General features: G+C 47.2%; 2 protein-coding genes across 5 annotated transcripts in view; one reads left to right on the top strand and one right to left on the bottom strand.

Annotated features, from left to right (window-relative positions):
• Nucleotides 1–5,434, bottom strand: part of STN1 (STN1 subunit of CST complex) — a 38,658-nt gene extending 33,224 nt beyond the window's left edge. Inside the window, exon 1 of one of the 3 annotated variants that reach the window (XM_066601050.1) lies at nucleotides 5,319–5,434. The gene's annotated coding sequence lies outside the window, so the exon portion shown is untranslated. The other 2 variants (XM_066601048.1, XM_066601049.1) reach the window with 2 other exon arrangements.
• Nucleotides 5,435–5,545: 111 nt separating this feature from the next.
• The window catches only part of SLK (STE20 like kinase), a 76,119-nt gene continuing 53,795 nt past the window's right edge, over nucleotides 5,546–27,869 (top strand). For both annotated transcript variants that reach the window (XM_066601047.1, XM_066601046.1), the window contains exon 1: nucleotides 5,546–6,527. In XM_066601047.1, coding sequence (XP_066457144.1) covers nucleotides 6,378–6,527 — 150 coding nt within the window. In that variant the 5' untranslated portion in view covers nucleotides 5,546–6,377. The remainder of the gene's footprint in view (nucleotides 6,528–27,869) is intronic.

Here is a 27,869-nt window from a genome sequence, read left to right as displayed (position 1 = left end):
ACGAGCATTTGCTCTTTTGTTAGCTGATCATTGCCCAACATTTGGGTTGTGTAAAGAGACCAAATGAGCGTTCAGAGGAATGCTCACGCTCAATAATTGGCCCATGTAAGAGGACCATTAGATATTAGTGTAGTGGCCCAAAGTCTATATATTTGGCCCCTCTATGATATTAATACATGTCATGTTTTCAGTGTGGATGCACTGTGCAAATTGTCTTGTCTCTAGTAATGTGTATTGCACAGCTGCAGCATGTAAGAGGTTAATGTCTAGGATATGTCTGGAAAATGTAACAAATAGTCTGTTTAATAGTGATGTTGCACTATATGTGTGTTTGCAAGAGGTGTACAAAGGGCTTCTGTTCTGGCTGTCTGTTCTTCTGGGTTCCTTGAGAGAGTGCTGGCCACATGAGGGTACCTTCAACCCTCATGTGGTGAAGAATGGAAGCTCAGGAGAGGTATCCTGATGTCTCCATCCCAGGACCCCTACCTTGAGTGAGTGAAGAAAGAAGCCCGCTGTGCAGTGTTCAAGCGACTAATCGCAAGTATTAGTGGAGTGTTTTGCCCACCTCCGGTGTGTCTGTCCAGGAGCGGAGCCTTACAGATAACTAGGACTGTAGGCCCAGTGTCATCCTGTGTCCTGGAGTGTGTGTGTCCAAGAGTGGAGTCATACATATAACTAGGACTGTAGGCCCGATGTCATCCTGTGCTCTCCTCCCTGACCTTGTTCTTCCTGCACTGGTGTGAGAAGTTTGCATTGGAGACGTAAAGTTCCAGTCATTGCCTGTTCCCAATGATTGAGGTATTCAAATAGAACTGTGTGTGGACTCTATTATTTTCCCGCCGGATAACCAACAGTGTGAAGGAACGGTGGCGTCACAAGTGACAACTTCCCAAGTCCACTATACAGGTAACCGCTGTCCCAGCGTTGCCTGGAAGAGGCCTAGCGGTGCGTGGCTCAGGCTCTACGCGTCCATCTGGGGAGGAGTTTGGTAGAGCCACTGTGACAAGTGCTATCTTTACCCCGCCATCTCCGCAGTGTGTGCCTCGGGTCTCATTTGCTGCGGGACACATTAGGATAGGTCATCAATATCAGATAGTGATGTGCGAGTCCTTGTGATCCTATTGATAAGGTGTCTGAAGGCCTCCTCATTATATATACCAGTCACCGCCCCATACATTGCATAGAGGTGGTGCCTGGTACTACAGCTCAATTTCCATTTACTTGAATGGGACTGAGCTGCAGAACGGCCATGCACGTGATGACACGGGCCAAGGAAGAGGCCACAGTGCTCACCCAATCGATGGGAGTGCCAAAAGTTGTATCCCCACCAATCTGACAGAGATTTCTTATCCCAACGAACAGTCATCAATGTCTAAGTTAGAGAAAAACCCTTTACGTATGGGCACCTTGACTAAAAGGCTTCTAAAGTGCCAATTATTGGGCAGGAAAACAGCGTGCCATATGTGCTACTTGGTAAAAAATAAAGGAGGCAAATTTCCTTGTAGCTTGAAGGATTTGGACTCTTAAGGCCCATTTACAAGCAAAGATAATCTTTTAAACTATTGAAAGCTTTAGTGATCTTTGTGTTAATGCCCATTAATGTCCATTAACACTTTATCATCTTCATTTGCATGTAAGAGAACCTCCGGGAGCCGTTTGCAGAGCCTAGCATGTGATTAATCCCACACAGCTGCATTGTTCTCGTCAGGGCTGGCAGAAGGTTACAATGTAATCTCCCGACTCCAGTGGAGAACACAGTATGCGGTCTGTTGAGAGATATTTTATCTCTCTGCGATTGAACTATGGATTTTAAGTTCACCTTAAAATCATCGTTCAGACGAAAAGTGCACAATGTCCGCGTTTACATGTAACGATTATTGCTCATTTTTGGTCATGAACGCATTTCGAGCGATAATCGCTACGTGTAAATGGTCCTTTAACTATAGAGTCTTTAGCACAATACCCGCATATTGCATGGCATTAATGGGCACCATTGCTCCTACTTCTGTAGTTTTCAGGGTATGGTAGAGAGGTTCTTATCTAGAGAAAAGCTTTACTTTCTCATTCCATTCTATTTACATCCGCACGTTACCCCGTGGGATTCCATGCCTACGTAATACATAACCAACTCTCATGGATTTACATTCCCACTGCGTAACGATTTACAGAGTCCCAAATGTAATTCCATGAATTACCGGAGAAGCTTTGAAACAAGACAGTGGAATGAAATCTGTCAGCAAGTAGCCAACCGGACACCCTGGAATCTCCCGGCCTCTGCCAGGGCTTGTAAATCGCATGAGTCAGTCAAATCTGTAAGGCGTTCCGTAAAGTGAAGAATAACAATCGGAGGCTGATTTATGTAAGAAATGATTGTTTGTTGCATAATATGACATGCAGTGTGATGACATGTGCCGCCAGAACAAAGGCCGATTCAGTGAAATTACGTGAATAACACCAATGCCGCATGCAATCAAGTAAATCCCGACTGCGGTAAAACCGCTGATATAAGTGGGGCACCAGTTCGTTTGAAGAGATGAAATCTGCACTGAAAATCTACAGCATAAGGGCGGATTTATACAAGAGTAGGCGCAACTATGCTCGGCGGCACGGAGCGTAGTTGCGCCTGAACAAGGGGAATTCTTCCCCTTCATCGGCTTTCCAAACTTCGCGCCAGAGCGCACGAGTTTGGAAATAACCGTGGGAAGATAAGCGTCGCCCGATCTTTCCTGCACAACGTATTCACTACATCCTACCTTTTCCCAGCTGTAGAATTAACGGGCGAGACATCCTGAAAGTGAAAACGAAACCACTGAAATCCTATTGAAATCAGCGGTTTAGTTTTGTCCCGTTATACAGCTGCGGTTATCACGGTCACGCAAGGGAAGAAAACCGCGCTCGGCTGAATCCACCCTAGTTGGTGATTGGCTGATGCAGGTTTATGTATACTACCCCACTTATCAAAAAGATGGCTGCACTGCTGTACAGAACAAGCGTTGTCCCTCCTGTGCCTTCCCTATAACCCCACAGAGTGTAAGCTCTTGTGACCACGGCCGACATTCCTACTGTTCCCATGGTTTATTGGTCTTTTACAATGCAAGATCAGATTCACACAAGGATTGGCGCATTTGCACATCAGACGTTGTGTATTTACGTGCGCAACAGCGTTTGTTTAACTTCATTTTTGTGTACAATTGCGTATGCAAAAAAACACGCACCGAGCCATTGAAGAGGCCTACTAGTTTAAGGAGTTCAAGTTGTGTTCTGTCCGTGGGTAAATACGCAGGAAATTGCGCATTCCAAATACACGCATGTGAAAGAAGCCATTCAAATCAAGGGGTTCTATTTTCTGCGCACCCAAATATTTCATGTGCAAATGCGTGCGCAAATGTGTGTGAATCCAGTCTAAGAGAAACTGGAAGGAGCATGCGATGAGCGGTGAAGTAGCGATCGGATATTCGCCTGCACACAACCAGCGTACAGATAATGCTGCGCCGTTACCTAGCGATGACGCAGATCCCACGAACTTTACACAATCATAATTGCGGAAGGGTCGCAGGGCGGACGGCTTGCATTGACTTCAATGGAAGCCGTCCGCATGGAAGCCGCAATGATTTTTAGGTTTGAATGAAAGGTCTGATAAGAGATAATTAACGATTTTTCGCTGATTGTTCGGTCGCTGCACACATTTACACCTGACTGCAATTCGCACGATAACTGCGTAGCGTAAAAGATGCTTAATGCTGTCATGTTGTGTTCATGTTCTCTCTGCACCTTATAACGCGCCGCGGGAGATGGTGGCGCTAAATAAATATTATCAGAGAAAAAATGTCAGAAAAAGTGCATATAAAAATGTGTTTTTTTGTGTTAAATACGTCTCACATCACTTCAGGAAAGTAGCGTTCCTCCGCCTTGGCTAAAGGTTTCTACGGGAAACCTAGCCTCGCACGGTGGTCGCGTGCACCTCGCACGCCGTGCAATGCTTTGCAAACCCCATTAAAAACAATGGGCGATGTGAAGGAACGCCTAAAGATAGGACGTGCCGCGATTATTTTCTGGCACTGCAACGCAGGAAAAAAAAACGCTCATGTGTAGGACGCCATTCGAAAGAATGAGATTCATATTTGTGTGCGATCTGTGCGGCTCACAACGCACAAATCTCACATGATTTTCACGGCCTTAGGCCATTCTCACACATCAGTTAACACCGCTCGGAAACATGGAACGTTACCGTGATTTCGAGTGGCGTTTTGGAACACATGTGGCATTTTACAGCACTTTTAAATGTACCGCATCCTTGTGATGGGGTGCGCTAAAAAACGTGAAGACGCTGAAAAAGTAGAACAGATAGCGCTCAAAAATTGAGCAGTTATGAACGCCATGTTCGAGCACAGGTCTGAGAAGCCCCATCGAAATCAATGGGAGAGTTGCACCGCGGTCAGCTTGGCGCTCAGGAAGCCGCACTAATCGCGGTAAAAGCGCGGTGTGTGTGAGAGTGGCCTAAGGGGGGTCTCACACCTGCACTAGGGGTCCCGCTTTCCTGCTCCAGCGCTTTTTGCGCCAGATCTGTGGCGGAGTCTATCACACAGGAGGTGTGACATGCATCTTGGCGTGTACGCGCAATGCAATATGCGCCAAGATAGCGCACGTCCCAATCTATTCTGCAGGCGTATTTCTCGCTGTGTGTGAGAGGCACCATTAAAGTGTATGGGGGATTGATACCACACACTCCTGTGAGAGAGGCCTAGGACCGGCTGCCAAGCCTGTCTACAGGGAGGACAGAATCCCCTTCGCCCGCCATTCTGTAAACCTATTTATAACAAGTCAGGGCGGGTTTGGAAACTCAACAGGACGCTGTTATGACAGGACAGAGGCTGCTGCTGCACTACTTGTCATTGTTAATAAAGTTCGAACAAGAAAAAAAAAACTGTTGCTACGGAAACGTGAGCGCGCATCCGGCAGTGAGAAACGAGGACGCGCCGTGTACGGAGGAAGAGTCTCGCTGGCGCTTTTATCGACTATTTACCGGCCCACAACTCGGAAAACCTATCGCTGTACTTACCTCTCTCCGATATTACCAGGCAGCTGCTACTGTGTGCGTTACAGTTGTTAATAAAGTTTAAGAAAAAAAAAGCTGTTGCTAGGGAAACGTTCGCGCTCCCGTCAGAGACAGTGGCAGGGGTGAGGCGGGGACGCGCAGAGCAGGGCCCAGTGTAGGAGACGGGACGAGGCCGGTGAGGTCTTGTCTGTCCTCCCATTACCTTGTGTGCCGTGTAGTTACCCGGTCGGGCCGGGGGATCCGAGTGGCGCCGTGTACTTACCGGTACCTCCCCCTCTTCCTCCTCCCCTCCCTGCGGCCGGGCCGCGTCCGTGTGATGGGCTGGGCCTGACAGTAATGTGTGAGCAACCCGCGGCCTTCGGATAGGATTTACAGCAGGTGGATGGTGATCGGCGCTCCGTCTGATCTCACCGACATTATCCCTTCAGCCGGCTGATCCCTCGTGTGCGCGGAGATCTGCTCACCCCCACGGGATCGCATCGGATCTGGGAGGACATAGCCGCTAGGCGGGATCTGCTGCTTGTGTGTCTTTCCCTCGCCCGGATCAAGGGGATCGACTGCTCTATATCAGAGGGATCCAGTAGGATCTACTATTATCAGAGGCATCAAAGAGGATCTAATCGTGAATCTTATTTGAAAGAGCAAGGTGTATCTGTCACTGGAGGGATCAGGCGGGATCTGCTCTTGCCTCAGTCATCAGTACCAGAGAAGGATCAGCTGGTAGAGGGATCAGACAGGATCTGGTCTCCCATCATCAGAACTCCATAAGGATCTACTGGTATATCTACCACCTGAAAAGGTTTAGGCAGGATCTGGTTTCCCACCATCACTACTGGAAAAGGATCTACTGGTATATTTACTAGCAGAGGGATCAGGTAGGGTCTGTTATCGTATCATCAGATCTTCATAAGGATCTACTGGTATATCTACCAGCAGAGAGATCAGACAGGATCTGTTCTCCTATCATCAGAACTCAGCAAGGATCTACTGATATATCTACCAGCAGAGGGATCAGACAGGATCTGCTATCGTACCATCAGAACCCGATAAGGATCTACTGGTATATTTGTCATCCGGGATAATCGGACAGGATCTGCTCTTGTATTGATCATTGGGACTCAAGAAGGATCTACTTGTAAATTTGCCATCAGACAGGATCTACTGGTCTATCGAAGGATCCAGCAGGGTTCCCCACATTGTTCCTCTGGGTCCCCCCCTACTACCCCTGTGATCACGAGGGGCATGAAGCCCGCAGCCCCCCACTGAGCGTCTTCTCTCCACACTTTGAGGTTCGGGGAGCGGCCATCGAAGAACAGAGGAAATGTCTTTCTTTAACTTTCGTAAGATCTTTAAGCTGGGCAGTGAGAAGAAGAAGAAGCAGTATGAACACGTCAAGAGGGACCAGAACCCCGAGGAGGTGTGGGAGATCATCGGGGAGCTGGGCGACGGAGCCTTTGGAAAAGTCTATAAGGTGGGTGTATAGATTGGGGGAGGGACGGGGATGAGCCTGATGGGTCTTGGGGAAGGAGACGATCCGGTCTGATCAGTGGGGCAGGTTCATCCATGATGTCCCCCTTGTCATCTTTATTCGCCAGCGCCTGGACCAGAGCCCCCAGATTGGGGTAATATGTCTACATAACTGCAGCACATTACTGATAGCGGATGGGGCTTGTACACTTAGTGGCGCTCGTTTTGGGACCTACATTCGGATCTGCAGTTCTGCTAATAGCTGCTTGTCGGACGGCTGATGTGGAAGAGATGAAGTGACTTCTTGTAGAAGGCTTTTTAGGTCACTTCATAGTAGTTTAGAAAGTTTTGTTGTAGTTTATACCCAGCGGTTCAAATGGAAAGTAAGTGCCATGCTCTCGCGGTCGAATGCCGATTGCGTATTACCCGCGTAATATGCAGTACCAATCGACCATACACTTAGGCCGGGTTCATCCGGCCATATTTTGCACGTGAGAACACAGCAAGAATGCAGTGGCATGCGTACTTGCTGCATGCTGCCAATTGCCATGCACTACCTTGGCGTATATATGCATGTAATGCGCACCAGGATAGAACATGCCGTGTTAACCCCGTTAGCTCCCTGCAGCAGATTGTTATAACGACGCTGTTGCATCTTATCGATTTGACCAGCGAATTGTCCGTAAACACCCTCAGGACTGCCGAAAAGTTTCTTGAGAGAGGGAATTTAATTGACAGCTTATTGGCCAAGCTTGAGACATGAAAGTGACTGCATATGTCCAGTCTGGTACTTGTGGATGACCACTTCCCACCAGTCACGTCAGCAGATAGCAGGCTGGCCAGAGACCCAGCCACATTGAGGCTTATTTAGTGTCTGCACAACTATGGAGAAGGTGGTTGTCATATATGTCTTTCCATAATGAGTCAGACGACCTCTCCCTTCTTCTTCCTCCTCACACGCCCCATATGCCAAGATCGTACACATTGCGGTTCAGGAGTTTCTTCCTGTCGGACATCCTTATTGTTAGACTAGTACCGAGCGCTCTGGGATCCTGCGCTAGCGGCGCCATTAATTCTAATGCTACAACTAGTTTTGAGATCACTTGGATGGGCCGCAATGGGAGCATGCCATGGGTGCATCGGTCATGTGTAGACCTTGTAACTACTAAACAACCTTACGTCTGGATATATTGTTTATTAAAAGGGCAGAATTAAAGTGGTTGTCTCACCTGGAGACTGTAAGTGGGTCCGACCTCTTTAATTCCTGGTGATCACCTGGAGAAATTAAATATCACTTGGCACTAATTTAGTTACATGAACATCCCTGATCACATCGGAGCTTTTCATCAAATGTATACGTTGGGAGAACTGATGAAGGTATACTACTGACGTACGTAAAGTATACTAGTAATTATCAGGAAATTATAGCACCAGTGTTTCTGGTGCCGCAATGCGCCACACAGCTCTGCTACATGCACATCACACACAGCTCTGCTACATGCATGTCTCACACACAGCTCTGCTACGTTGCTTCTGCATATGAGCTGCACGTGATTTACGCACTTCCAGCAGCTCGCTGAGGAGACATGTTCGCTCGTAGCTCTCACATATCTGCTGCACGTGATTTACAAACTTCAGCTGGTGGCTGAGGTGAAATTGTGGCTTGTCGCTGTGTCATGTAAGCTGCATTAGCTTCATGGCGGCATTGAACCTTCTTTGGTGACATGTTTGCAGGATAGAGACTGTTTGTTCCAACACTGGACAACGGTTGACGATTAGATGAAGACTGGACTGGTGTTGGCGGTATTAGCACTTGAGATAACATGATATCACGTTCAGGAGATGTAAAGATGGTGGCGAAGGACTATACTTCAATGTTATTAGTCAGTATGCACCGCCAGCTATGTATGTGGACATTTGTGAGGTGTGATTGATTGGAGTCTCCACACAGGTGTGCAGCTGTCTCACAACTAGCTACAAACTGCCAGACTAAGTACTGCTGTATCCATAGTCACTGAGGCTGCAGGGGTTTGGGGGATGTATGTAGTCCGCCCATAATCCCTCGTTCGGTGCACAAGGAGGATAAAGGACCTGTGATTATGTCATTGTCATGTGATCAGGGGGCGGAGCTAAGAGCCGGTAACTGATTACACGATGGCGACATCATCACAGGTGCTGTCAGGCTCACACAGCACACACGCACTGACAGACAGGTGGTCGTTAGCACTTTGACTGCACAGGATTCATCTGCATAGAAAAGTGTAGCCAACTATACTGTACAGTAGGAACAAGGTCTACAGGGCGCTCGTCTGGTTCTTCAGGTGGGTGGAGCCCCAGGACTGCGTTTGGCATGTACACTTGGCGCATTCTGTGATGTAAACGGCATGGTTGCGTTGCACTTGCCTAAGGCCTCAAGGCTGGTCCGGATTCTGACTGAAATATTGCAGCGGAATCAGACCCGCGGCCCTAGAGACCCTATACTCACCTGTCCGGATCCCTCACAAGTGTCTCAGCCGGCGCGCATACGCAGTGCAGTACATGACACGCCGGCACTGGGCCGTAACGCGGATTCTCGCGGTACCTCTGCAGTGCTCACAGCAGAAGTATCGCGGGACGGATGGCTTCAGTTAACTGCAATGGAAGCTTTCCGTGCTTCCCCCCCCCCCCCCCCCCCACACAAAAAAGAACATACTGCGAATTCTCCCCCCACGAGCGGAAAATCGCAGTTGATATCCGCCTATGGGCAGAGGAGAATCGCTTAACACAGCATGTCTGTGGACAGTCATTGCTGCAGAATTCGCGGCGGGTGTCTGACCGCAAATTCCGCAGCAATAATCCGTCCGTGGGCATCCAGCCATACTTGGGGGGGCTCTCAAAGTAGCATTTTTGCCCCACGTATTATATGTGTGCAAAATCGCACGCCGCATGTCCTATTTAAGGCATTAAATCACCCATTGAAATGAACAGGTAAAAACCGCAGTTAATTTACTCCGTTTTTTACGCAGGATGCTATGCCACCAGGAGGGGAAAAAATAGTTGTGATGTCATCAGCTTGCTCGCCTGGGTTGTTACTACGCAAAAATATGCAGTAAACACACAGGCAAATGCGCACATAAACGCAGCCCTGCAAGCGGTAATGTGCTGCGTAAAAAGACACGTTTTTACGTACGCTCGTGTGAGAGAGGCCTTAGGGGGGTTCCGTATTTGCACTCAGGGTTCTGTTCAGGCAGCAGGAAAGGGGAATCCCCGCTGTCGGACGGCTCCGTCCATGGATGGACCCGAACAGCGCCGGGGTGGCCCCATTGACTATAATGGGGTCCGTTCACTTTCCGCTCAGCTATCCAGTATTTTGAGTCGGGTCTGTGACAGAACCCCCGACCCCGGAGGGTCCAACGCAGATGTGGAACCGACCCTACAAAAATACGTGCCGCGTGAATTGACCTGCGGTTTGGATTTTGAGAACGCCATATGTCAATTTGTGGTGCAGATTTTCAGCGTGGATTTCACCCTTTGCGAAGGCTGAAATCTGCGGCGAGCGCCATGCCATGTCTTTCAAGGTCCCACTGAAAACTATGGGCGAGGCGTTCTGAGGGGGCGCCCAAAGATAGAACCTGCTGCCATGTATTTATTTATTTTCTGTGAGGTAAAAAATCGCTGGAATGAATGAATCCATTGAAAATAATGGCTGCCATGTTTGTGCGAGTTTTCTGAGCATCGCACGAGAATATCTATCGATGGTGTGTATATCTTCCTGCGTCGTGCAGATATGTAGTTACGCTGTTATTACCTCCTCTCATGATGAGATTTCTGACAAGATTTATGGAACCCCCAGAGTACATGGCATTTCCCCCCGGATGGCAGAGTGCCCCCTCAGCCGGCTGGTCCCGGGGGGGCCGCGTTTCCTGGCACAGGATTGAGCAGGGGGCAAATGAAAGTGTTGTGGTTCTGTGGGAAAGTCCTAGAAGTCTGTAGGAAGAAACCAAATCCCCCGTAGAGACGGCCAAGGAGGGCTGAGCGCCCCCCACCCCCTGCTTCCTTTTCACCTCCGCCTGCCAGGGAGCCTCCAGTTTCAGTCATTCAATCTTCTGGCAGGAGTTCACCTCATGTGATTGTCTGGAGCTGATCACAGATAGCAGCAGCTCACTGGCGGGAGCAGCTGACAGGCCTTCCTTGGAGATGACAGCTAGAAGATTAGGGGGTGGTCATTTCTGCGCAATTTCCTAATGAAGCACTGGATTGTGATGACTGTAACCCCTTCAACACCAGAATATTTTCAATTTTTTTTTCCCTTTCTCCAACTTCCAAGAGCATAAGTTTTTTTTTTTGTTTTTTTTTTTTTTACATTTTAAAATTAACTTGTTAGGCCGCTTTCACACGGGTGAGAACATTGCAGTATGACCTATGTTTGGGCGTTCCCCGGAACGCCTCACTCTTTGTTTGCAATTGGGCCGGCAAAAACATTGCAAAGCGTGCGAGGTGCATGGGAGGTTTCCCGTCGAAAACAATGGGAAGCCCTTATAGATCCTCCGGCGCGGATTTCGGGATCGCTGCTTCTCAGAAGTGATGGAGGCCGTTTTAATCCAAAAACGCCTTGTATTTGCGGGGTAATAGCACATTGCCAAGCGCAATATCAAGTCGAGCGTCGCTACATGTGATTTTTCTTACATGAGAAGACCGCACGATTTTGTAGTTAGAAAGTTAATAGGACTTTCTAATGTTAAAATCGCATTGCATCGCAGGAAAGTCACAAGTTCGTTGGAGGCAATGAACACGAAAGGCGATATTATTGTATCTTGACGCCACCGGATAGCTAGGGGTGTGACAGCCCTTCAAAGGAGGAATGCCCGTCACACCCCTAGCTCCTGATTGGCTGTGACTACTTCTATGTGCTGTCTGTCCCGCCTTCTCCTGTGCCCCTGTGTACCACTACACCCCGTGGCCCCGTCCGCTGTGTGTACGGCTCATCCTCTGGTGCCAGGTCCCGGGGCTGTCTTCCCACCGCTTTGCTGCTTCACAGTGTCGGCCTTCATTTGTGGGCCCCTCCTCAGCCTGATTTCGGTGCTTCCCCAAGACTCCGGCAGGTGTCACACCTCTTGCTTCCGGTGGCATCAAGATACAAGAATACCCAAGGAGGCTCCATAGGAAAACATGGGCTACAAAACATAGCAAATCACGGGTGTTTAGAGCGCATCACGATTTTGTAGTCTCGCAATGTAGCAGCCTACAAAACGCCGCTCGTGTGGATGAACCCATAGGAAAGCATGGGATCTATATACATGCGATTTGTAGCACTGTCACATCACTACAAAATTGCGCAACAAAATAGCCCGTGCGGATACAGCCTTAGGCCTCCTTCACACGGGCGACACGTAATCGCCACGAGAAAGTTGCAGCAATATCGCATCCCTGGTCCTTGCGATATCGCTGCGTCTTCTTGTGGCAATACCACGATTTTGTAGCACCACATGCGAGGATTTTTTGGAGGAGGCTTGAAATATAAGCCCTTCCCTGAAAATAAGCCATAGTTAAGAGAAAAAAGAAAAAAAAATACATACATCACCTCTCCCGCGCTGGGTCCCGGCACTGATCTTCTTCTCTTCTGGCCGGGGATTCAAAAAACCCCACCTCCTGGAAGCGCTGGCTGTGATTGGCTGACGCTTAGCCAATCACAGCTAGCGCTCGATGAGTGGCTGTGATTGTTTCAGTCATTCATCGAGCTCTAATGTTAAAAACTAGAGATGAGCGAACGTACTCGGATAAGCACTACTCGTCCGAGTAATGTGCTTTATCCGAGTACCGCTGTACTCGGGGCTAAAGATTCGGGTGCCGCTGCTGACAGGTGAGTTGCGGCGGGGAGCAGGGGAGAGCGGGCGGGAGAGAAAGAGAGAAAGATCTCCCCTCCGTTCCTTCCCGCGCTCCCCGCTCCGCGGCGCTCCCCGAATCTTTCAGGACGAGCACAGCGGTACTCGGATAAGGCACATTACTCGGACGAGTAGTGCTTATCCGAGTACGTTCGCTCATCTCTATTAAAAACGCATCACACAAAAATCGCAAGTTTGTGCTTTTCGATTTTTATGCAATGTGTTTTTAACATTAGAAAGTCCTATTGACATTCGTGTGCCATCCATGAGAACTAGAGATGAGCGAGCATACTCGGCCACGCCCCTTTTTCGCCCGAGTACCGCGATTTTCGAGTACTTCCGTACTCGGGCGAAAAGATTCGGGGGGCGCCGTGGGTGAGTGGGGGGTTGCAGGGGGGAGAGGGAGAGAGAGAGAGAGCTCCCCCCTGTTCCCCGCTGCTACCCCCCTGCGCCGCCACGCCTCCCGGCGCCCCCCCGAATCTTTTCACCCGAGTACTGAAGTACTCGAAAATCGCGGTGCTCGATCGAGTAATTACTCGAAACGAGTAGGTTCGCTCATCTCTAATGAGAACCCTTAGAAGGCTCCAGACTGCCATGTTGGCAGTGTTGCGGAGGGTGCCAATGGAGTGCAGGAAGGGGTCTCCTTCACTCCTGCTGCATACACCTTTCACAATAATGAATTTAAAATTATGCGGTCCTGAAGTGGTTAAAGGTTTTTTGTAATAGGTCTTGAAAACAAAAGTTTTTCTTTTTTTAAGGCTTCCCCATTGAAAGAAGGTTGGGAATTGCAACATAAGTGATTCTCTAATGAAGAATGTTATTAATCTGTGTAAGAGTCATTGTCTGCAGACTTCCTAGAAGAAAGCCTGAGAGGCCGACCCTTCCAGGAGACTCGCACATCTTCCTGCCCGACTTCCTCTTGCAGTGGGGGGGGGGTTATGATGTAATGGGTAGCGAGCATCCGGCGCGTTGGGAAGTCCATGTGGATTTCATTATCGTAGATTTTAGATGTTGCGCGCAGTGATATGTAAAGCTGTCCATACGGTGGTCGCCGCTCTGATGTCAGGTGCGGCTTGTGGAAGACGCTTCTAATGTTATGAAGCTATGGCGGAGCTCAAGTGAATAACCTAAAAAGAGGAACGGTCCTTTTAGACGAGCCGATTCTCGTTTGCACTATTGCTGCCTGTATAGACAAGCGGATACATTGTTGACTCGTTCAACGAGAATCGATCAGTCTCTTGTTTAGCGAAGGATTGAGCAATCACTGTTTAAACGGAACGATAAGCGAGCGAGCCAACTATTACTTTTAGGCCTGCATAAAATAAACAACGAACCAAAAGTAAGGGATTCTCATTCAGTCGTTCGCTCGCGTTTAGACCGAACAACTATCGTTCGCTTTTACTCCTTTGAACTAGAATCGTCCGTCTAAACTCTCCATAAGGCCGGGCTCACACGACCGTAAGCGTAAAACGCTGCGTGTATGACGCAGTGCTTTACCGCTGTGGTGCCGGCGGTGAGCCGGTCTGTCACTGCGTATGGCGGCGATTTTGGACTGCGCATGACAGCGTATCTCACTTCACAACGGCCAGTATAAATGTAATTGCCTATATGTACAGCGTTGATCACACGCATGTAGAGAACAATGGGTGCTATTGTGCGTAATATGCGGCAAAATAGAACATGCTGCGTTCTCTTTTGCGTGAGTATTAGACGCAATGAATATTCGCAAGTGTGAATGGATCAATGAAAAGCAATGTACTTTTATTGACTCCATTCGCCGCGTATTACACAGTGAAAATTACGCTTGTGTGAGCCCGGCCTTTAAACTCGCCTTATCAATCCGCTATCGCTCTTGTATCAACACTTCGCTGTTCCTCCACCGGTCTTTGTTTACCCAGCTGCAGCGATTATGCGGCATGCCAACACATGGTTGGCTGCGGTGGTCACACATCAGTGGACCCTGGTAAACGGAGGCCAGTGGGTATTGCCTTGTTTGGCTCGGTTCTAAGAGCCTAACAACAAAAGTGGAAGTACTGGATCTCACAGCAGACTCGGACGGCTTTGAATGAAACCCATTGACTATTATGGGTTTTGTTTGATATTGTTACGCCCTTCAGCTTTTGCGCAGACTAAATAGTGCCGCATGCGGTGCTATTTTGTCCGGTATTTTCAGAGAAATCAGCAGCAGAGCCTCCAATGCAATACTATTGAAGACCTCAGGATAGGTCTTCAGTAGTTGATCGGCTGGGGTCTGCCGCTTAGAACCCCGCTGGTAGCATCGCAGTGCAAGCTGGGGTCTCATGGAAATCAATGGCAGCTGCGTCTACAATTACAACAGTCGGCCACTACACAGGGGGCGGAGCAACTGCTTCCGTTCCACCCCTGTGTAATGCTGCGCTACCAACGGGTGCCCGATCTGCTGATCGGTCAAGAATCCCAAGTGAAGGATCCCGGCTGATTAACTATTGATGAATTATTCTGATGTAGTCTAAAGCCCCATTTACATGCAAAGATGATCGCTCAAAATTTGTTCAAAAGATGGGGAGAATGTCGGCTTGAGCGATCATTTTTCATAAGCTGCTAATCGGCACTAATGCCTATTAGTAGCTTATTAGCTTCATTTGCATGTAAATGAGCCTCCCTGAGCTGTATGGTCTGTTATCTGCATACAGACCCTTTGTTCTTCCGCAGGAATGCAGCTGAATACAATGTTATCAGTGCTCCTGTGGTAAATCACAGCATGTGGTCCCTGCTTATCAGCTGCACAGCTGAACGATGGATTTTAAACTCAACATAAAATCATCGTTCAGCCAGAAAGCAAACGATGGTAGCATTTACACGCAAAGATTATCACTCAAAAATATAGTTTGAGCGATAATTGCCCCATTTACATGGGACGATTAAACACTACTAATGCTCTTCGGGGATTAGTTGGTCTGAAGATTGCCTCAGGCATCTTGTGTGGTGGAACCGGAAGTCAGAGCAGTCAGATCGGAGCACAGAAGACCAACAGCTGGTAATGTAACCGGCCACTCCAGTCCCAGGAAACATCAGGGGGTCACTTTAACAATGACAGCCAGGAAGATGTTACCAAAAAATTGAGGTGTACGTCAGCCTACTCCTTGGGTTCTGCAATGGGGGTAAAAAATATTTTTAGGATGTTTGTTGGATCCGTATTGAAAGAAGAACCCGGTCAGCAAGGAGAAATATCGTTCAGGCTCTTCATGAGTTATTGGGGTTATAGAGGGCCTGAATGATATTCCAAGCCGGTATCTGCATTGAGTTTGGGGGACTCCTCTGATAACATATCATACTGTAATGGTGGCTTCACACAGGGTGTATGCGTTTTTGCCCGCGCCTCAGCGCAATGCACTTGCGCCGTGAGTCAGATGTTTTTGTATGCATTTGCACGTTTTACTGTACTTTTTTGCACGCGCAGGGCATGATCACATGGGCACGAGACACCACCCCCTCCCCCGATTTGAAAGGCTATTTAGCCTAATGAGTTCCAGATGTGTTCTTTTCGCCTTGGTTTTGTGCAGTTTGTCACGCATCCCATTGCTTACACATTTGTGCCTGCCCTTTCCCTACCCCTTACCCCTATAGACTTCTATGGGGCCCTTTGGTGCACAAAAAAGAGCGGGTTCTATTTTTTTCGTGCGCAAAAAAGGGAAGATGAGAATGAACCCATTGAAATCAATGGGCTCTATTCTCTTCGTACTGCGCACGCATATACGTCTGCGTGAAGCCGCCCTTATACAACATGGTAAGAGGCTTTGTGTAATAGAGGCGCCTGGGCTCCATGCATGCAGTCCACGTCTCGTTGGCAGACCCAAACGCAGAACACATGTCCTTTCCTAGTCTGGTTCACACAAGTCCATGTACTACATGTGCAGCTCGTTAAATCTGCCACCACAACATCATCTTCTTTCATTTCCCAAACGCAAGCGCACACGACTGTTGAGTTATTATAGGGTGTGCAAGAGTGATTAAAGGGAAGAAAAAGGTTCTCAGTGTAACTAATTACTAGCGAGTCAGTCGGACTCCTTAGTGGGTCGTTGCTACAAGAGCGGAAGTAATCCCAATAGAACTTCCAACGCCTACTGAGCTGCAGGGGGTCGTTGGGTCGTATCCAGCTCCAGCGGTGAATGATGGCCACTTGTGCGCAGTCGTTGGGGGTCTGGATGGATGCGGTGTCTCCTTACGTGGGGGCTTTCAGCTCCTGAGTCTTGCATGAGCTCCAACATGACTGGACCCGTCAGCGGAGAACATCTAAGAACATGCAGTTCCCTGATACCGACTGTGGGATTACTGTATTCACCAGAGGAAGGTTTCCCGTAATGCGGTCTCTTGGCAGCAGGTGATTAGAGGTCTCCAGTGCCCGGCGCTGCATCTACCTGGTGGACATCGCTTGTACTGTGTCTACGGAAGAGCTGGCGAAGATGCAATGGCATTTAAAGGGGTTGTCCGTAAAAAAAAACCAAAGTGCTGAAAATGTTGAAAGTAACCAAAATAAGTTATACTCACCGGTCTAATCCCCCACTGGTCCAGCACCATTATTCCAGTCTTCTCCAATAGACATTTAAAAAGTGGCGACCGATAACCCAGAAGTACCAAAAACAATATATTTACGTACACTTTTTGTCAAAAAAAATGTAAGCACCTAGAGGGAGTTGCAGCCGGGATGTGGCATCACCTGACTAGTGGCGCTACATTCATTAGAGGCCGCCGGGTGCCCGGTGAAGGAAGTGCAGAGAGCGCAAAAACTTCTAAAGTGAGGAGGAGCGCGGGAACGTCTGAAATCGGCTGTGGAAGTGCAGCTGTCAAAAGACCCCAAGGTGGTGTCCGTTTCACTAATGGGAGGGAATGGTTGCGTTCCACTTGGCACAGGGGCATGATTAGAAAGTTAGGTCTAGATGTATGATGGCACGCTGGTGGTTTAGTGGCCTCAAAGTGCTGACAGGTTCCCTGTAATGTGTACTGATAATTAGCATTGTATCAGACACTTCTGATTACGTTAAGGAATTGTTGCGCATGCAATTCCCTCCTGCAAAAAAAAAAATGCATTTCCGTATTCTTTTAGCTTGTTCAGCAAATTAATAAGAAAGTCAGGAAAAATTTGGAAAAAAATGAGATTTTAATTTTAGCCCATATTGCCCAGCCCTAGTGTTACAGCTCACCGTCCGCGAATCATGTTCGGGGTGACGTCATGGCATCAGCCCTGGGCCATGTGATGCTCTCTGGTGCTTGACGCCAACAAGGACACTTCTCTGCTGGTGTATGGACAATTGCTTGGCTGAGGGCGGCATCCCAGTGTCAGTGCAATGGAGCGCTATAGGTGTATTCTTGTGTCCCATATCAGACTTGGGATGAGCTGCTTGGGGAATCACAGTTTACACAGCGATTGTGTAAATGATTGTTTATTTGTGAACCAGCCCAAAGAATTTATAGTCCTTTAAGACAAATACATTGTAAGGTCATCTGACTTAGCATATCTATAACTTGTTACGACACCTCTTTATTACTAATTAGTAAACATGCAGTGATGTCGGTCTCTGGGGAAACCTTTTCTAAGCATGTGCTGTCTGAGATCGTTAATTGGTCATCTATAAGCATTACTAAGCTTAGTTAAGGTTTATATATGTAGAGAAGATCAAATAAAGTCAAAGCGATAATATAGAGTTCTATTTACTAATACATTTCTAAGACACAATCCATATTTAGTCAGCGGTCTGGCTGCACTTTTGTGTGAGCGAAGGTCTATTGCAGCTTTTCTTCTTCTTCACGCCTTGAATCTTCTTTACAAAAATATCTGAATATGTGTCAAGTAAAGCCCCATTTACACTGACAGATGATCGCTCAAACGACAATTTGTGACAGTTTTGAGCGATCATCTCTGCATACTTTATAGTAGCTAATTAGCTACTATAGAGCCTTACATCCGGAGCGGGAAACTGCCTCGGCCGCTAATAGAAGAATACAGCTGTTTTGCATAAACAAACAGGTGTATTTTTCTCCACTAGGACTGCTGGTGTCCCCGCTGTGAATTCACAGCAGGACACAGGCACAGAGAATCTTATCAGTGCAGCTGGCCGATAACAGCCTGCTCCGCTGATAACAGCTGATCGCTCATTTTTAACAAGCTAGAATTCAGCGATCAACGACTCGTGCACAAAAACTGCACGATGTCCCTGCATTTAGACAGAACGAGAATCGCTTGTGTAAAGGGGCCTTAAAGGGGTTGTCCCGCGGCAGCAAGTGGGTCTATACACTTCTGTATGGCCATAATAATGCACTTTGTAATATACATTGTGCATTAATTATGAGCCATACAGAAGTTATAAAAAGTTTTTTACTTACCTGCTCCGTTGCTGGCGTCCTCGTTCCCATGGAGCCGACTAATTTTCGCCCTCCGATGGCCAAATTAGCCGCGCTTGCGCAGTCCTGGTCTTCTGCTCTCTTCAATGGAGCCGCTCGTGCAGAATGCCGGCTCCGTGTAGCTCCGCCCCGTCACGTGCCGATTCCAGCCAATCAGGAGGCTGGAATCGGCAATGGACCGCACAGAAGAGCTGCGGTCCACGGAGGAAGAGGATTCCAGCGGCCATCTTCACCGGTAAGTATAGAAGTCACCGGAGCGCGGGGATTAAGGTAAGCGCTCCGGTAAGCTTTCTTTAGGTCCCTGCATCGGGGTTGTCTCGCGCCGAACGGGGGGGGTTGAAAAAAAAAAAAACCCCGTTTCGGCGCGGGACAACCCCTTTAAGTCAGTCCCTATACTCTTGTGCTTTAGTATGCATTGATTGTCATGTAACCTCTGCCGCTGTCACTAGGGAAAGTCAGGGTCACTCCAGATTCCTGATGTGAGGTTGCCCTCATCGGGGCGTGCGCTCCACTGGTAGGCAGGGTCTTCCCTTATCTAAGGGTTTAGGGTTAGTTTCCCTTCCTTGTTTGTAGCTTCTTATTACAATTTTGAGTTAATGGTGTTTATCCTGTGTCCTGCGGAACAGAAGCAAACTGAGAAGAAAAATGGGGACTTTACAAGATGCGTTTTTCTGCTCTGTAGACTGAACAGAGGAACCGGACGCTGATGTGAGCGTATATACCAAAGGAAAGAGTTGTAACCTCAGCTGCCCCCTCTTATCGTGCCCTGCAGTGGGAATCTGTGCGCGGAGGACCCTTCCATTGTGTGTGGGAGAGTACTGGGGACGGGATGGGCTGGGTTAATAGAAGAGGGGGCCGCAGTCCCATTACTCTCACTGTAAGGATCCTGTTTACTCTACTATGTCCGTCCTGCTTCCTGTCACTATATGACAGAACGCGGACGGAGGTTGTCCAGATATACATTCTCTAGCAGCAAAACTCCAGATTATTAAAGGGAAATTGCACAGAGATCATTCGCCATAACATTGGTTCTTTAAGGGCTTTCACAGGGGCTGATGATCAGGAGAATAGCGTTTTCCAATGCTGCTGATCATTGCACAGTGTACAGGTGATCTGCAATCAAAGAATAAAGCGCTTATTTGTCGTTTGACGCATCATTTATGCAAGCATCAAAATGATAATTTGTTGGTGGCGCATCGTGTGTAAACGGCGGTTGTGCCACTGTAAACCGGTTCATAAAAGTACAACTATCCAAATAATCATTAGTATGTTCATCCGTGAAACACATATGTTTTTTGGTCTATAAAAAACCGATGACAACGTAGCGTTTCACAAATCCATAGGCCATAATGGTTTAAGCGTAGTCAAACTATGCAGATGTTTGACTAAGTTTAGCCTCGCGTGCTGCCCATGTGGTTTTATTTATGGGATTAAAAAACATAGCCTATCACATAAAAAAATAGAAATGTGTGTGTGTGTGTATATATATATATATATATATATATATATATATATATATATATATATATTACCGGTATTATTTTTTTTTTTTTATTGTAATCAAAGAAAAACGTATGGCTGTACATTACCATTCGCTCTACGTTTATATTTTTGTGAGCAAGGGGGGGAAAAAGTGTTGAACTACAAAAAAAAAAGTTTACGGTGAAAAACGTATACATTTTTCTTATTAAAAGAAAAAACGGGTCAAAACGTATACCACACATATGATCTTACAAATGTAACGTATGCAGTTCTACACCTTTTTATCATCTACATTTCTCGTATTCCATGAAAGTGGCTATGAAAAAGAACCCATAAAAGTCTATTTTATCACCTATCCATAGGATAGGTGATGAAAGGCTGATTGGTGGGGGTCTCTCGGCGGCGACCCCAATGATCCCGAGAACGGGGGTCTATTTTCCCAATCTTCTTGTTGCTGTGGGCTCGCTGCACCCACCTGCAGGCCTCCTTGGACTTCCTGATGAATGCAGAGGATTGTCCCCATCAGTCGTTGGCTCTTCTGATGAGCTGCAGTTTGGGTCACAGCTGTTTGACCCCATAAAAAAATGCTCTCTGTATGATGGGGCTTCTAAGTTCTTGCACTTACTGAGTTTCCGATATCTTGTTTGAATGCAACAAGACAAAAGATGGGGGCCACAGGGCATCTGACGGGGAGGACACATTAGGCAGCAAGTGATCAGTTCTTGAAGGTGATGGGTTGAAGCAAGAAAACTGGTAAAGTGTAACGATCTGAGGGACTTTAACGAGAACCAAATTGGAATGACTGGTCCGAGCAACAGGTCTTGTGGGGTGTGCCCGGTATGTATTGCTTAGTACTAACCTCAAGTAGTCCAAGAAATGACAACCGGTGAACTGGCAACAGGGTCGTGGGCTCCCAAGACTTATTGATATTCAAGGGGAGTAAATGATAGTCTGTTTGGTCCGTTCCCACAGAAACAGGCCAAACCTCAGATTCCTCAATTTTCCCAGTCTCCTACCCCGACTCCTTCATATATAACTGATGTTTTTTAATTGAATTTACTGTATTAAAATGGTGTAGTTTGGTAGTGGTTTTCGATAAATAGGGGCTTCGGTGATTAGGACATTTCAAAACTTTCCTAAATTCCTATGAAAGGAAATCTGCAACAAGTTTTCAAAATCTGCATTGCATGAATTATACCCTATCTATAATATATTACTATTATTTTATAAGCCAGGGTCAGAGTAGGTACATTTTTTCTGACTCCACTAAAATGGGACTCCGACTCCAACGCTCTGCACAGAAGATCTACTGTAGCTCACATTTGAAAAAGTTAGTGTTGGAAGGATAGTGATTAGAGTACAGTACATCCCAACTCGCTGTGTAGCCACAGATCAGAGTGCCCATGATGACCCCTGCCCGCCACCAAAAGTGCCTGCTATGGGCACGTGAGCATCAGCACTGGAGCATGGAGCAAAGAAGGAAGGTGGCCTGTTCTGATGAATCACGGTGTCTTTTACATTATGTGGATGGCCAGGTGTGTCTCTTACCTGAGGAAGAGATGTCCTATGGGAAATGGACAAGTCGATGGAGGCAGTGTGATACTCTGGGCGATGTTTTTGGTTACTTCGACACATATCACCTATCTAAACATTGTACAGTACCGAGTGCCCCCTTCATGGCAGCGGTCTTCCATAATGGTAGTGGACTCTTTCAGCAAGAGAACGCTCTACCATGCTGCCAAAATTGCTTAGGAATACTTTGAGGAACGCGACGAAGAGCTCAAGATGATGACTTGTCCTCCAGATTCCCCAGATCTCTATCCAATCCAGCCTCTGTGGGGTGTGCTGGAGGAACACGTTCGATACATGGAGGCCGCACTTCGCAGGTTAAAGGGTCTGCTACTGTTTTCTTAATTCCAGAAACCACAGAACACCCTGGGAGATCTTGTGGAGCCCATGCCTTCACCGGCCAGAACGGTTTTCATAGCGCGATGGTCATTCTGAAAGAACGGTCAAGTAACATCCAACAGCCGGAATGACGAGGAGATTGAAGAACTCTACAAGTGTTTAATGCTCCTTACAGAAGTGTGATGGGGCGCCCTTGCTGGGACGGCAGATGTCTAATTGGTAGTCCAGTCCTGCCTAGACAGGTTCCGGCATAGCCGCTGTTATCACTTCCACCGCAGCCCAGATCTGTTATTTTAGCTTGTAGGTTCTGTGGTTAACGTGTTTAAAGTGCATTAACCACTTGAAGAGTTCCAACTTTTCATGTCATTCAGGCTGTTGGATGTCACTTCATGCATGATGCTGTACTTTTGCCCCGTTCTTTAGTATCTCCCTGTATTGGGCAGATGTTGTCAACCTTGTTCTTGGACTCTCTGAATGTAGCCAAGCATTACTGACTGAGCGGCACTGGTCCATGCTATAGGTTTTTAGGAAGCATTTATTAGATTAGCAATATTAAGAGTATTGGTTTTGTGCATTCTGTTGTTATGGCCGATTGCTCTGAAGGACAGGAGACAATGATGAATGTGTTATTCGGAGGGAAACGCAGGGACTTCCACATCTGAGGTTTTGTCACTTCTCTTCCCGTCTCGGCATTTCCTGGACTGCTTTTGGGTTCATGCAGATTTCAAGAGCACATAGAAATAATGCCCTATAGGGCTATGATACTAGTCCTGTATATGGTGCTGACCATGACGTCCCAGGCTGGCTGTTGTTTGGGTAAGGAAGTAGTGGGGTCAGATAAGATAAGCACATCCCGGAAGATGTAGATCAGATGTCTCTGTCCCGGGAGCCATGATATGGTATTTGCCTGCAGGGACGTGACTGGATGACGCCTATATGTATCACTGTAGTGAAGTGAGTGCCTTATAAAAAAGCCATGACCTAAACTATCCTACTAAAAGTAATTGGACACCTGAGCAAGAATCAAAATTAGTATTTATTTCCATATGTTAATACTTAGTGGGGCTCCTTTGGCCCTAATGACATCGGATACTTTCCATGGTATATTTTCTATTTAACGTCTGATACACTTCAGCTGGTATTTCCCTCCATTCATCCTGCAAATGTCTGGTGAGTTCTCTCAAAGAAGATGGACGCTGTTCATATTTCCTGACCCGATGTTCCAGTTCATCCCAAGGATGTTCAGTAGGGTTCAGGTCGGGACTCTTTGCAGGCCAGTCCAATAGTGGAACATCCATATCCTCAAACCAACGTAAAACAGCGATGGATTTGTGACAAGGCGGATTGTCTTGTTGGAAGTATGGCCGACCATTCCCAGAGTATTACCACGTTGTCAGCAGCACATTATTGTCTAGAATGTCAGGGTACACCTGCGTGTTCATGGTTCTTGTCACTACAACCAATGGACCGAGACCATGCCACATAAAACACCCCCAGACCATAAGGAAACCTCCGCCGTACTTAACTGTTGGCATAACATACTCAGGCAGAAGGTGTTCCCTGGGTATCCTCTATACTCAGGTATTGCCATCTGATTTGAAGATGGAGTAGTGTAATTTGTCATTCCATAGAACTGTACAATGACATTCAATGTACCACTGTAGACGCGTCTTCTTAAGAGAACTTGCCGGACATTTTCAGGATGAATGGAGGGAAATACCAGCTGAACTGTATCAGATGTCAATAGAAAATATGCCACGGAGAGTATCTGTTGTCAAAAATGCCTACTAAGTATTAACACATGGAAATAAATACTACTTTTCATTCATGCGCAATTACTTTGGGTAGGATTGTGTAAAAATGGCAGGAAATAACCCTGCAGCTATAAGCAGTGTAAGGGCTCCTTCACACATTGCACATGCAATACACAAAGAATAGAACCCATTAATGTCAATGGGTTTGTTCACATGTTTGTATTTTATGGGTGTACAAAAAAAAGCATGCTCTGCTTTTGTGCACATTTGCGCACCAACAGCCCCCATAGAAGCCTATGGAGGGGTGTGCAAATGCGCTTCCAATATACTAGGGGATGCACAATTCTGCGGGAAAAACACATCTAAAACTCATTAGGCTAAATAGACATTTAAATCTGGGCGTGGTTATGTTCCGCGCAGTAAAATACGCTGATATGCACGCAAAAAAGCCTGCAAAAAAACCGATCTATCATGTTAGATGTTGTCGGCTTCACGTTACATGTATGGAATGAAATGCAGATTACGGACAATCATTGTGCCGGCCAACCCTGTCTCTCCCATTGATTTTAATGGGCAATGAAGTTAAATTAGTTTAATATGTACTATGTTCGGGCAATAAGCACAAAAATAAAACATGCTACGTATTTTTTTGCACAAACTAAATGCACACACAAAATACTCTCATGTGAAATCCATAGGTTGTAATCCCTGTGTATTGCGTGCTCAAATGTTGCATGTACAATAAGCTGCGCAGGTACGTTTGTGTGAATGAGTCCTTAGACCAATAATGTATACTAATGCACAGGCAGACAGAGAAGCTGCTGCAGCCATCTTTGCTTGTCCAGGGCCGGAGGGTCGCTTTAACTTCGGCATACGGCCGGCTTTATGCTTTGAAGGCCGCGGTGGCTTCCGATAGTCTCCGAATTTCCAGCAGTGACACGTTCTCCCCGGTATCCAATCTTTGTGTGAGATGATACAATGGAAAATGTTTGCTAGATAGACTGAAGAGAACACTGGCACGCGAACGCCACCTTATAAATAGACGCCTGCGTTACATAATAAGTCCTGCCAGCGGGACGGCACATGTCAGCTGGTGTCAGAGGAAAGACTTAATCTTGGTGCACACCAGGTCTGGGTGGGAAAGGGAGGTTTATCTAAACTAGTAGCTACCAATCACGTTGCTTCCTGTATTTCAGCAGTGATGTGATTGGTCCTCTGGTTTTACTTTACGCTTTCACTGAATATTTTTCAGCTGGGTAAAACATATCTGACTTTTTTAACCCTTTCCAATCCAATTTGTATCCTGGTTTTCCTAGGGGGCTTACTCTTTTTCTGCTGTTATACAACAGCGCTATATGCTGGCTAAAGCCAGTACTGCATGAGGTGACACGTTGGATAGGCTCTGACAGCAGAGAGGCTGGCAATATACAGTAAGAGAACCCAGACGGACGTCTTCCAACATCGGAGCTGTACAGCCTTAAATCATAATGTCTTTATAGGTCAGACAGTGGATTGGAAAGGGTTAAAGGGGCTTTCTGGGACTTACAGTAACTGCACTTTTTTCAAACTTTTGATCAGTGGGAGTCCCGCTGCTGAGACCCCCGCTGGTCGCTAAAACGAAAAAGGCTGCAGCTCTCACCCTAGTGTGGTGCCACTTATACTGTCTTCGTTGCCTGTCCGCTCCACTCGGCAGCTGAGGACAAGATCATAGATGTCTATAGACCTTTTTTGTAGGCTTTTATGAGTCCATCTTCAGATGCTGAGAGGAGCAGGTAAGGAAAGAAGATAGCGGAAGGGGCATAGCTCTCGGGCGATCGCTGCAGCCCTCTTGTTTTAGCGATCAGCAGCAGAACCACCACTAATCAAAACTTTTGACACGTCAAAAGTGCAGTTACTCTTTAAATATTGATGACCTCATCTTAGGATAGGTCATCAATATCAGAGCAATGGGGGGTCCAAAGGGGTCACTGCGCTAGTGTGAGTACTGCGGCCTCGACATTGTATACCAGGCACAGTGCCGTACATTTCATTGAGCTGGTTCCTGGTATTGCAGCTCAAATCCATTCATATCAATGGGACTGAGCTGCAGAAAGGCCATATTAACTAATAAATATGATATCAGTCAGTGGAACAGCAACTGCAAAGCTATGCAGCCGGCCCCGCCAACATGAGGACATGACAGGTTTTCTTTAAGTCCCTGGAAACCCCTTTAAGGATAATTTTCCATAAGAGGTGCTAAGGATCTTCTCTACTCTATGGGACATTTGGGCAGCTTTCATACACGTTGATGCATTTATTGTGCCGTTGCCTGTCTGACCTCAATTGAATTCGCCCAGGAGCCCCACACAGCACCTCAGTATGAGAGTTACGTAGTGGTGGCTTTACACAGCTGTCCCAAAAATAATCGCTTCTGGGCTTTCACACAGGAGTGGCAGTCGCTCAGTGAATAGAGGCGGAATGCGCCAGAGATCTTGCTGGCCGCCCGCCTCCACTCAGAGTAAACAGGCAGTCATCCATAGATGAACCACTACCTGTTTACACGAGCCGATAGTCACTTGGTTTATAGGTGAGCTAAAAAACCATCAACTCCGACAAGTGAGCGATTTGCGCTCAGTGTCCTGTCGGGTCCCGTGTTTACATGGGACAACTGCGACCCCCTAATCACTCTATTACTCAAACGACTATAGGCCAGTGTAAAGCCAAGTCCAGATGGAGCCATGAGAACCTCTTCTTTTGAGAGAGAGTTCAGTCTTGGTTTGGCCATATTCACATTAGGTCTACAATAGATTGGCCAAACCCACTAATTTCGTTGGGACTTGCTGATCATCTAATGTGTATGGAGGCCTCCCACCACCAAACAGCACATGTTGGGGGAGATGAGGAGTAAAAGTAGGATTTCAACTGTCCATCCTTTTGTTCTTGAGAGATAAGCTGCTGCCAGAGGTGTTTGAAGCAGTTTTCTTCCCTCTCCCGTGTATAGGGGGGATAGCCCTTGGCTGACAACTATGTATAGGTAGCTTTAAAAGAGTCTTCTGGGCATTTACTACTGATAAGCTATCCTCAGGAAAAGTCATCAGTAATTGATTGGCGGGATCCCTGCTGATCTGCTGACTTTCTGGCTGTGGTCAATGCAGCTGAGCCGGACATCTGCATTGGTGACCAGAGACAGAAGTGTAAAAGAAGGCATGGCTACCATTGAAATCAGTGGGAGTTATGGTTTGCATTACACTTCCGGCTCCTCATTGCTGAGAGAGAGGAAGGTGTAATTAAAGACATGGTTCCCATTGATTTCTGGGGATCCTGAGTGGCGACCTTCACCGATCAACTATTGATGACCCTAAGATAGGTCATCCGTTCAACTATTGATGACCCGAGGATAGGTCATCCGGTCAACTATTGATGACCCGAGGATAGGTCATCCGTTCAACTATTGATAACCCGAGGATAGGTCATCCGGTCAACTACTGATAACCAGAGGATAGGTCAATCTCTCAAATATCGATGACCCGAGGATAGGTAATCCGCTCAACTATCGATGACCCGAGGATAGGTCATCCGCTCAACTGTCGAGGATAGGTCATCCGCTCAACTATCGATGACCCGATGATAGGTCATCCGCTCAACTCTTGATGACCCGAGGATTGGTCATCCGCTCAGCTCTCGATGACCCGAGGATAGGTCATCCGCTCAACAATCGATGACCCGAGGATAGGTCATCTGCTCAACAATCGATGACCCGAGGATAGGTCATCTGCTCAACAATCGATGACCCGAGGATAGGTCATCTGCTCAACAATCGATGACCCGAGGATAGGTCATCCGCTCAACAATCGATGACCCGAGGATAGGTAATCTGCTCAACTGTCGAGGATAGGTCATCCGCTCAACTATCGATGACCCGATGATAGGTCATCCGCTCAACTCTTGATGACCCGAGAATAGGTCATCCGCTCAACTTTCGAT

The sequence above is a fragment of the Eleutherodactylus coqui genome, chromosome 4, assembly GCF_035609145.1.
Source record: "Eleutherodactylus coqui strain aEleCoq1 chromosome 4, aEleCoq1.hap1, whole genome shotgun sequence".
Lineage (NCBI taxonomy): Eukaryota > Metazoa > Chordata > Amphibia > Anura > Eleutherodactylidae > Eleutherodactylus > Eleutherodactylus coqui.
The sequence above is the reverse complement of the archived record's forward strand: the minus strand, read 5'-3'. Positions and strand labels throughout refer to the sequence as shown.